At 35.0% G+C, this 12,088-nt stretch overlaps 1 protein-coding gene across 4 annotated transcripts in view; it reads right to left on the reverse strand.

The window, feature by feature from the left end:
• Positions 1 to 4,523: 4,523 nt before the first annotated feature.
• LOC101514792 (uncharacterized) overlaps positions 4,524 to 12,088 on the reverse strand; it is a 12,128-nt gene continuing 4,563 nt past the window's right edge. The window contains exons 3-10 of one of the 4 annotated variants that reach the window (XM_004498944.4): positions 10,493 to 10,754; positions 8,998 to 10,372; positions 8,074 to 8,297; positions 7,334 to 7,889; positions 7,163 to 7,244; positions 6,309 to 6,356; positions 5,115 to 5,338; positions 4,524 to 5,040 (exon numbers count right to left, since the gene is read on the reverse strand). In XM_004498944.4, the coding sequence (XP_004499001.1) occupies positions 5,135 to 5,338; positions 6,309 to 6,356; positions 7,163 to 7,244; positions 7,334 to 7,889; positions 8,074 to 8,297; positions 8,998 to 10,372; positions 10,493 to 10,754 (2,751 nt within the window). In that variant the 3' untranslated portion in view covers positions 4,524 to 5,040; positions 5,115 to 5,134. Of the gene's footprint in view, positions 5,339 to 6,308; positions 6,357 to 7,162; positions 7,245 to 7,333; positions 7,890 to 8,073; positions 8,298 to 8,997; positions 10,373 to 10,492; positions 10,755 to 12,088 lie in introns of all 4 variants that reach the window. The other 3 variants (XM_004498946.4, XM_012715337.3, XM_004498945.4) reach the window with 3 other exon arrangements.

Raw genomic sequence — 12,088 nt, forward strand, 5'->3', positions numbered from 1 at the left:
AGTCTATGACCAAAGAACATCTTATTCAATAATATAGTTTACATCAGAATATATGAAGTCATCGGTGCAAGAAACGTTTTCGTTCAAGCAAGAGAATTGTTGGTGCCAGCAACATTTTTTTTTTCTTTAAGCTAGATTTTATTTTGATTGTCATACTTTTGCAGGTTTTTTTAATAACCTAAATTTAAAAAAAAAATACTAATATACTCTATTTTAAAAATTATATACTAAATTATCTATTTTTTAGTTTAGTTAGAAATTGTTATTTGCATATGCGACTTCTGTAAATATTTGTGTTTTTTTTCTTTTTTTTTTTAACAAAAGAAGTTGCCTTTTGAAAAAGGAACTTCTTGCATTCAATTTTTTTTTTAATTAACTGAAAGTATATATATATATATAATTCATTAAAATTCATTCATAAAAAACAATTACAAAATTTACAAAAATTACAATAAAATTAATGTCAAAGGTGGCCTCCAGTACTATATTGTCAAAGTTTTCTCACACATACGAGATTTGGACGACGTCTTGATAAATCACGAGTTTGTTCTTCTTTTTCTTCATCTTCGTCTTCTTGTTCTTGAGGATGTCGAAGAGAAAGTGTTATAGGAACCAATTTTCAACACAACACAACATCGTCTGACATCAACCGACTCCTCATACTTATTCCCACACACCATATCAATCTTACGGGTTGAGAATAATTTAATTTTAACAACCAACAACCACAACAAGAAGACAATTGTCGGTTATTCTTTACATCAAGCGAAAAAGAATTATAGTATAACATGTTCAATGTTCGTTATAATACACCTGAATCCGTTACTCAGTTACTTAATAATATTTATCAACAAAGTTTTCAAATTTCAATTTTTTGGAATGCATATACTCCGTTAAATCAAATATTCAACTATACTCAAGGTAGAAGTAGTTCTTCGGCAGCACTTCTCCCTTGACATCCTCAAGAACATGAATAAAATGAAGAAGAACAAACTCTTAATGTACCAAGACGTCGTCGAAATCCCGTACGTATGAGAAAAATTCGGCAATGTGGTACTATAAGTCACTTCGACATTAATTTTATTGAAAGGAAAACACCCTAAGTTTGTCCTTATTTTACCAAAACATATAAACTATTTTTTTAATGATAATTTTTTTTTCAAAAATTAAAAAATGTGATTGATTATATTTTCTTAAACATTGAATTGGTCTAAGTGGTAACGACTTGGACCTTAAACAATTGGTCAGTAGTTTGATTTGTTATTCTTGCGTATGTAACAAATCCTGTTCGGAGGGAAGAACTCATTTAGTAAGAAGAAAATGTGGTAGATACTTCATATATATAACATAAGTTTCATTTTACAACTTCCTCTTCCCATAGACATAAGTTTTTGAAAGACAAGAAGAAAATGAGAAAAAAAGAATAAAACGTAAGTTTTGTTCGTCAAATATTATCGTTAAGCCATAATCACGTGACAATATATATTTTTATTTTTTTAAGTGTTAATCCTTATTTCAATTACTTCAATATAGATGGATTATGCTTTTTATTTTTTTTACAATAGGCGGATTATGGTTTTAATCTATATAAAATAAAAACTTTAAATTTGTCCCTATAATGTAGTATTACATTCTCCCTTTTTGATGTGATTTAACTTTGCTCCTGAAGATCTGTTGATGTGACACACTGAAAGAATTATTTTATGTTTATTTTAAGTCCATGTGACATTTAAAATTAATAAATATAATTTAAAAATACAATTTAATTGATTGAAATTATATTTTCTTTTAGAAAATTTAATTAGAAAGTGAAGAACAAGATGAGGTCCACGTTCTTGTCAAAAAAAATACTTAATCATTCATCTTCCCCTCTTCTTCATTATATTACTGTGTCGTCAAATCTTTAATACGCATAACATCAACGGTGAACGAATCTTATCTATGGTGAATGTGAACAAAAGACCAAAAATGAACGAAAACCACGGTTAATTTATTTAGCTATATTACAAGAGCCAAAATAAATATTAATCTTTTTTTTTTTTATAAATAATTCCAGACGTGCACATATAAATTCATTCAAAAGTAAGGGGAGCACGACTTTTGCAAAAATAAATAAAGTTATAAAAAATCAAAATTACTATTTTCAAAATAGAGAAGTTTACAGTTGCTCAATTGCAAAACTTTAAAGACCAAAAATGCATTTTAGTCAGTTAATACCTTTCACTTTTGATTTAATATAATTTTATATATTTTAAATAATTTAAAAGAATGAAATTTAATTATGTTTTTGTCTAAACAAGATGTTGTATTAGCCGTTGGTTAATCATAAATCGCTCGTAGTAAACACATCCTAGACATTTGTAATTTGAATGGAATATCAAAACCAATAGTTAAATTAATTTGGCTGAGCTTTCGGTAGATTCCAGACATCGTGAAATGCTAGTTGACCTTGTGCATCGAGTCAAATCTTAACACCAATTACTCATTCGTTAGTGTTATAAATTTCAACATATTCTTTGTCTGTATTTTGCAAGGCATCTTTTGCTAAGTTCATAGAATTAGAATGCAATATTGATCTAAGAATCAACCGCATTAAAAGAACTTAGAAAACTGAATTCATTTTTATATGTAAATTTATTTAAACATGTGAGGCTCCACTTCCACTATATAACTGAATTCATTTCAAATGTGAGGCTCCAAGAAAAAACTAGGAAACTAAAGAATAAGATAAAACACATAGATTGTTAGATTATAGTGAGGGTACAGGTGCATGACAGGTATAAAGAAATGGTTCTTCAAGAGGCTAATAAAGGAAACGCGGAGGTGGAAGAAATATTTGTCTCCATTTAAGAGGAAGTGGCATTATGTGATTTTTAAAATTATGTTCGCGTTTGAGACCATTGTCTTGGTCTTCATGCTGTCTTTTTTCTACCTGTGTTGTGGCTGTACCTTCTAATTTTATTGGGTACAGCCATGGTTGCCTCGTTTCCAAAACAAGAAGAGGTACGGAAGAGGAAATTAGATGATTGGGCTTGGCCTTCATTTCAATCAGTCAAGTTTTCTTTTTTAGAATAATAAAACCATAGGGAGTTTCACCCAAAAAAATCCTAGGGAGGATTAGGGCTGATCCATAAAAAACACTAGTTTAATACACAAATTTTATGAATCATACCTGTAAAATCTAATCACTTGATATCTTTAAAATATATTAAAATTAACGTTTTATACATTCATTTGAATGATGATAATCTTGATGGAGCTCATAATATATAAAATCATTATAAATACATGGAAAATTTCACTTATAATCTACGTGATAGTATTTTTTAATACATTATTTAGATTTCTAGTAAAATGTCATAGTGAACAATTATTTGTTACGTAGCAAATAAAAATAATAATATTTGGAACATAAAGTTTGTGGTGGACAAGATTGAGTTTTTGTATTGGCTCTTGTTTTTTCCAAACTCATTACCATATTTTTAAATCAAAAACAATAAACAACTAATTTTGAATGGTCAAAGCCTTACCATTTTGCAAATCAAATGCATCTTAAGCATCATTGAACCTACCTCAAGAACACCATATACACACCCAATAATTAGGGCGGTGTCATTAGTCTTTAAATAGATCAAAATTAAAAAATCAAAATTAAAAAATCATCTTTAAATGTGTCTTTTCTAGATCTACAAATACGTATTTCACTAGTTAGTGTGATACTTGATTGTGTCTTTCTTTCTTTAGTTAATTTAGTCTATAAATTTCTAATAAAAGACACTCAAGGATGTTTTTACAATTTTAATACATTTAAGAACTGACACCACCTTACATAAAGAAACCAAAATGAAACTCATGATTATTGATTCATTTTAGAATTTTATAAAGCAGAATAAATTTTAGCTATTTGCATTAAGCTCATACTTTCTTCCCGCATACTTGCATCTCCAGGCAGGCATACTATAAAAGTTCATTGGTAGCGTATTCAATCGTTTTCTCACCCACTACGAATACCATACTACCCCAAAAACTAAAAATCCATAATATCAATTTCAACAGGAATAATGTTTTGCTTAGATTGCAAAAATCACAACTCAACAAGAGCCTAGGTCATCGTGAGCCAACCACCAAACATGTGGGTTGAGGTTAGTTACCCCAGAGTCAAACCAGCTCAATCCACATAGTTTTTAGTTATTTGTCATTTTTCATTTACTTTATTTTGTTTTCCATTTCAGAATTCATTAACCTTTTTGTAGGGTACACACATCAGGAATGGATCAACTTTAGCCGAATATATTACCCAATCCGATCAAAATTCATTGATTTAGATTGGATACAAAATCTGTAACTTTGCTGTCAAACTCAAACCAACTCAACCTGAAGATGAGTGGGTTGATTCAAGTTGGGTTATTGGGTTATGAGCCACAAAATATTTTTTTTAAAATAAAAAATTGTATTTTATTCTATGAAAGTTCCAACATTTTGATTAAATTCAATAAATTAAAATTCCTACACTAAAACTAAACTGAAACACTTCTAGATTTCACATATAAAAAAGTCTTTAACTGCATCTACAAAAATAACATTCAGAATTTTCTTTCATCAGATCAGGTTCACAAATTTGAAAACAAACTTGTTACCCGTACCAAACCACTTTGTGTTTGGCCGGGTTGGTTCGGGATTAATTCAAACTAAAAAACCTAAACCAAACACTTAAGATTGGATTGGATCATCAAAATGATCAGATTGACCTATACCATGAACACTCCTACCTTTTTGTTTGTTTTGTAACCGAAAATAGAAAAAAAATCAATTTTCAAGTATGTTATTTTTAATATTTAATTTTGAAAAAATAGGTAGCCGACACACTCTCACCTTGGGGTGGGTCCAGCTGAGTTGATATACTTTTGGCTCACTGGACCCTCAACCTGTAGTGAACCAACTCACCCAGCCTGCAATCCACGGTGTGCCAATCAAGATGGGTCAAACTGGTCTATCAAGAACTCTAAAACCACATCCAACAGTTTACGCATTTGCTTCAACCTGGAAAGAATCCTTAATCTCAAGCAAAAAGCATAATAAACTTACAGAACATTCGCGTTGCTCAATGATCTTACCCTATGATTATAGAGAATTATCATATCCACTCAAAGTTTGTTTCTTTGGGTAGAACCAAAGCAATTAGGCAATCAGATGGATTGGGTGCAATAGAAAGCAACGAACATGTTTCAAGTGAATGAGGAAGTATGAATAGCAACCTTGCCCATATGGATTTTGAAGCTGGGATTTTAATAACTCCAGCACAATCTCTCTGTTTTAAGTATGATATGAAATCCTGAAACTGGTAAGACAGACACGGGGTCAATTGGAAAATCAATACTATTAAACACATGTTCGAGTAAACAAACAATAGAGTTGTTAAAATCTACTCTATATCTTGCTCTACCCTCTACTCTCTAAAATACATCACTTAAAAAGAACCAAATCCTTAAAAAAGGGACCAAGAGATGGGATTTGTTTTGTTTAATATACTAAATTGGGAAAATATTAAGTATATCTCAGCCAGCAGTTAACAATTAGTTTCCCATTTGTTGCTCAGGACAGGCTTCAGCAAAAACTTATGCCAACATCTCTCAAAGGAATTTCAACATATTGTAAGATAATTTAGCAGGTTTCAGAAGTCTAAATAAATAAGTAGCCGCCTCCCCCAAACCCTAACCCTAGATTCCTTTCTTCTTTCACCATTAGAGAGGGGTGATTAAAGACCATTTTTTAGTCTAGAATCATCCCTCCATATCGTTTTCCCCCTTCATTTTATCTAAATAAGTGGCTTCTACACAAATTTAGTTTTTCTTTCGTATTTTTTGTTGTGATTTCGTCATCTGAGTGTGACGCTTTTGGATTTTCCTATCTCTGTGCGGCGCTTTTTTCCGTTTTGATGTGGTGTTCGTTTTGGTTCAGATTGACAAAGTAGTTTTGATAGATTACAGATTTCAATCAACGACTTTAGCGTTGTCAACGTTACAGATCCAAAGACAGATATTTCGGACACCTAAATTTTGTCATATTTGTAGACATGTTGCCGTTTTATGCTATTAACTTGGGTGTTATTAATTTGTTCGCAGAGTCGTCTTTTTGTATTATATCGATGTATTCTATAATTTGAATTAATGAATATCACTTCTTTTAGTTAAAATAATAATAATAATACCACACTGAACAGGTAAACTAAATCTTCAATCAGATTCATTGCAGAGTTCTAAGAGAATACCATCTTCAAATAAAAAATAAATGATGCAAAGAAAACATACCCTTCTGTCGTCACTTGTGGAAGATGGGACTAAACGGCACACTTCCCTCTGCATCAAAAGTCAACAAAATAAAGTCAGACTCACGAAATGGCAGGGCAGTATATACAATTATGTTTCATGAGAGATCATGGATTGGAGCCATGAGAGAAGCAACTGATTTTATTGCTCCCAAGATTCGAATTCAGGAGACACTCGAATGGCGAAGGCATCTTCAACCACATAATGGTGAAGGATTAACCAGATAATGGTGAAGTTTATGAGCTTTGAATCTTTTTTTGAATCTTTGGTTATTTGCTCTACCAGTTGACACCACAAAAGGTAGTTTTCTAAATCCAATCTCTCAAAAATAGCCGAGAAGGTCTGAACATTCATTGAGGAAGACGGTACTATATGAGTTGGTGGTGGCGGAGCTACGGTATGCGACGACAAAATCCGCGTAGAGGTCACTGAATAGAAATCTAAACTAGATAACAGATCTGAAAAGTTCTATTTTCTGAAACGAGCTTCAATTGCTATAGAATTATAATGAGCTGCAATCTATTTAAAGATTGTTCTATATGCTGATTGGAAGCTATCTAACTGAAGTTGTCAGTTAACTAAGGGGAAGTTAGGTTAGTTACAAGGGGAACGATAAGAATCATAGGAAGTAGAAGGGACTACACGAGCTCGATTAAACAGACTCCTTTAATACTGAGCTACATAAACCTAAGATCGTACACTGAGGATGCCCATCTAAAGTAATAGCCGGAGATAAAACATCCATTAACAACAAATGAAGTACACAGTTCATGATATAGTGAGCATGAGATGTTTTAGAAGGTGGGGAACAGCCCCAAAGGATATCTGAAACTCACTCTATGAGTTGGAGTAGCAGCAAATGTTGATTGCACATGTCGAAAATCTGTGCGTTTAGTCATGTCTAATTTGGTGGGCCATCTGCAGGAGAAAAAGAAACAATTTAAAACAGCATATTTTTGAAGAAAATAACATTCTGAGCAGTAAGGAAATAAAAGATTATTTCTTACTCAGCAGGCTCAGGCATGGCATTCGAGTATCCGCAAATATTTGAATCTGCTCTGCATGCATAAATTGTACAGTAGCTAACTCCACTTTTACAGAGATTTCCCTGCCACTGATACTGCAGAGGCTGCCCTGAACACTCCATATTGACTGGTTCTTGGACAGGCAGTGGTGGGGGAGGTGGAGGAGGAGGAGAACCAGGTGGTGGAGGAACCAAGGGTGGCTGAGTCTGGGGGAGAGGAGGCGGAGAAGGAGGACGCGGATGAGAAGGTGGCATTTCAAGCTGAGGAGGTGGCAAAGATGATAAAGGTGGTGGTGCAATTGATGGAGGTATCTGAGCAAGTGGAGTTGCTGAAGCAGGTATAAAAGGACTGCCATGAAAATTATTTGGCATTACTCCTGCCTGGAATTGGTTGACAGGTAACTGATTATTTATTCCACGAGGATCCCATGGCCCATTAGGAGGAACATAAACAGGTCGCGTGAAAGGAGATGACTGAATTTGTTGTGGTGGTGGAATTGAAGGTCCGTGTGTTCCAGAATACACATGTGGAACATTTCCTGGTGCAGAATGAAGTCCATTTCAAAAACAGACACAATTAAAAACTTTAGAAATTGAATTTTCAACCAATTTAATTATTTAACCCATAATGCCATGACACAAAAAAGCTGTACTTACAGGCCTGCAAAAGCAGAAACAAATGCATAGATGGAATTTTGGCTCAAATCAACCATAGAATATTACCTCCTTGATGAGGATCCACTGATAAATTATCATAACCATCAGGTTTCCTTCCTCCAATTTCGGCTATCTCCCTGGATTCAGGGAAGTGCCAGTTTGACTGAGACAGAGGTGCACCATGTACTCCACTGCTATGATTCTCAGCATTTATCCTGGGGGATACAAGTTCCATAGCATGGTTCTCAGGTTTAATTGAAAATGGTACAGCATTCTGATTTCCAGATTTGCTGTGTAAAGATAGAACAAGAACTAAACAAATTAGCAAATACTACTAGTGGTCCAAAAGACTTGTTATAAAACAATTTAAAAGCTGTTGGAAGAAATAAGAATCATTTGCCATACATGGATACAGACTTCAAGATTAACTAACACTGGAGTAAAACATAAATAATTTACATCAGCGGAGAACATTATTGAAATGCATATATTACGGCTCTATTTGAATTAGGTTCTAGCTTATAGAAGCTTTTCAACTGAAATAGGTATTTAGTTTCCAACTCATGAATAAACCCTTACAAGTTTATAGGTAATTGTGGAGAAGTTAAATAGGAAAGATTCTGAAAAACTGGTGTGCAGAACTTGATTTCAACTTATGAGAGTTGTTATTAGTTATAGTACTCATGATTATTTCCAGATCATTTCAACTTTTCTTCTATATAAGTGCTGGGGAAAAAGATCATCCACCCAACTTTATGAAATTTTACTGTTGGATAAAATATTTCAAGAACATTTAAGAAAATGAGGACGGCTTGCATGCATTTGGTTCTGGTGCCTTTCATTAGGACTTGGGGGAGACTGAGAAGCCATAGGAGTTCAAGGCATATGCTTTCAAACAACAAAATAAAAAAGCATGAACCACACACTTAAATCATCAAATATATTGATATGCTTTGTATATGTACACGAAAAAAATTAATCTTGTGTAACCTGAATTCTATTTGGAAGAACAATCCTGGACAACCACGAAGATTCTTTAAAACAGAAACTGCACCATCTACATTACTACATTCAACAAACCAACCACATCCCATGTGCATATTTGCTCGTGTCAACCGTGCAATGGAGCCGGAGTTTCCAATAGCAAGATTGCAAATACTCATTAGCTCATCTTCTGTAAGAAACTGGGAGCTACTGTGAGGAATAGTGATCCACAGAGTGCTGGATGGCACGGCATCTTCCTCACGCATGGAAGAAGTGCAACTATTTCCAGTCATATAATTATCATGAAGACCTATGTTTTGATTAGTATTATACTTGGCGCGCAATGAAGCTAGTATGTTAGACAAGTGAGACATTCTTGTTCGACTGCTGTCAGCAGGGCTCCCAGGTAAAGTTTGAGCATGAGGTGATCCAGCAGAGTTGTTGACCTTGGGGTCCAGATGTGCAGGGGCGGGCAAAGGTCTTGCACCATCCATATAAGCATGCCCACTTCCCACATTAGCTGTTCCTGGACCAAAATGCAGGTTATAATTACTTCTTTCTCTTCGGAATTGTCTCAGATGCAACATGACAGAGGAAGCTTCTTCAGGGGTTTCAAACTCCATGAGTAATGCGCACTCACAATTAAGTTCAATCACCGTGAGAGGACCCTTATAGACTGCTTTCCTTGATTCATGAAGGATCTCATCCTTGGCCCATTGACTGGAAATATTTCCAACATAAATATGAGAACTAGAGCCAACAACAACACCATTCACTGCACCCCTAGTACCAAGTCCTATATCCATGAATTTTACACGGCAATGAAAATTTCCAGGTGCATAATGTCGAGCTTTTATTGCATCAGTTATCCTTCTGTACTCGACCAAAGCAAAACTTTTCACTGGGAAGAAAATAAACCTTTCAATATGACCAAACCTCTCTATTTGAAACCTAATATGGCTTTCAGGCATGTCAGGTGCTACACAGCCTACCCATAGCTGCTTAGAAGCAGCGACAATATCTAGAGCAGCAGGATCCCCATCACAGCACCAAACAATTTGACTTTTGGTTAAAATAGTTGGTGACATAAATTGATGATTAGGAGAAGCCAGAACATTGCTGACAGCTCCACTAGAGGACCTCGACAGAGGTGAATTGAAATTTATATTCAATACTTGATTTTTCTCAACATTTGGGAAATCATTTCTACCTTCAAATGAATTACTCCTAAAGTCTACCACTGTTCTAACTCCAGGTGAGAACATATGATGGCTTACTGAGTCCCTAGGTGTGGAACATCTAACATGGGTCATATTCCCTTCCTCACCTTTCTCAATGCCCATAGACCTTGAGATCCCTCCATTATCAAAATGCGAACCTGCTTTAAATACAGGAACATTGTCAAGAGAAACTGCAGAGCAATGAGCTATCACTCATTTGTCAGAAACATTACCAGTAAAACAATCACTAGAAAAACAAACATGAACTCTTAAATTGCTACCTTTCCGTGATGTTTCACCAATACTTTCATGTTCCTCGGAGATCCTAGGAACTACATAGTTACTATTCATGTAAATTGAAGAATCGGACTTATCTTCATCACTGTCTACTTGACAGACTTCTAACTCTGTCTGTTGGGAGAGCATTCCAATAACTCCTTGCAATAGTGATGTAGTTTCCAGTGAAGCACTAGTGAGCGAGTCAAGTAACTTCTTACATCTACGAAGAGTCCATTTCCGCAGTGAGGGGTCCTTGTTGAGAACCTGTATATAGAAAGGCCATGTAAAAATCTCTTCAGTATAAGCAATTAGAAATAAAGCTTGGAATTAGAAAACAAAAGTAAAAAGTACAAGTTTTCAATGGAACTATCTGACCAATCACCAGCAATGTGTATGCTACTGCAACAAATTAATAACAAAATACCAACCAAGCAATGAAAAAGCTTAACTGTGCCTAGCAGAAAGTAAAATAACAGAAGAAAAAATTGCACCATAATGGATTACCAATCGAATGCTGTATGTTGTAAATATGTAATTATTGTCATAGCCTTGAAGGCACATATGATGTAGTTATTACTTATTAGCAAATTTTTTATTATGCTCATTAATCAAGCCCATTAATTAAAGCTTAGTCTATATATTTAGATTAGTGTTTGTACTCTTTACATAATTCAATAATATTTTAGAATACTTTTTGATATGGTATCACAACCTCCGGTCTTGGGGTCTCGTTACGCATAAAAACCCTGGCCACTTCCTTCATTGCAGTTTTCATTGATGCCTTCTGATAGGAACCAAGCCAAATAGAATGAATTGTTGAATATAACAAGAGCTACTTTGGAAACAAAGAATGGAAATGTAGTATTGATACTAGAAAATGGACAATGGATTGGAGGGAAACATCCCTACCTTTCCCCACATGATTCTCGCATAATCTCTCCCACTGCCACCTGTCAATTCTGTTATGCCCTTTGCCTTCTCACTTGCTCCTTCCACTGCAATTGCCGAAAGACCACATTGATCAATTGGGCCCTCCATCTCCAGGTCACCATCCTCCTTGAGCCCCTTATCTACATTTGGACTCTCTTTCCCATTCACCCTCTCCCTCTTCCAATAACTTGAGCCACAGGCCTATTACCTTCATTGCAGCGTTTGGCACTTTCATTGTGCCGAATGTTGCTCTTTGGACATAACCCACCACAGCAGGTTATCGTCAGCCTCCATTAGGCATTGTCTGTCACTATTCAAGGTTGTTAACACTGCCCTCCGCTGATCTCGCATTGGCAACCACACCAAGATGCTAGCCACCCCAAAATCGGCCAGAAGCCAGATGTTCACAGCAAACTGATGTTGGATGCCCCCTCACAAACCACAACAGTGTTATCCTCTCTCCAGCACATGCAAACCATGTGCCACCCTGTCGTAGTTGGCGTCTCCTCATTCTATTTGAAAGGCCCACTCTCCGATTTGAGCTCATTTTTACATAGTTCATTTGAAGTCTGCATTTTCATGTTCTTGTTCCTCTTGTAAGTTTTCAGCAACACCTTGTCGGTCTCTGTTCATTGCACCTCCAGTGCAGATTGGCCCGTTTTCCCTAC

This window comes from Cicer arietinum, chromosome 4 (genome assembly GCF_000331145.2).
Source record: "Cicer arietinum cultivar CDC Frontier isolate Library 1 chromosome 4, Cicar.CDCFrontier_v2.0, whole genome shotgun sequence".
Taxonomy (NCBI): domain Eukaryota; kingdom Viridiplantae; phylum Streptophyta; class Magnoliopsida; order Fabales; family Fabaceae; genus Cicer; species Cicer arietinum.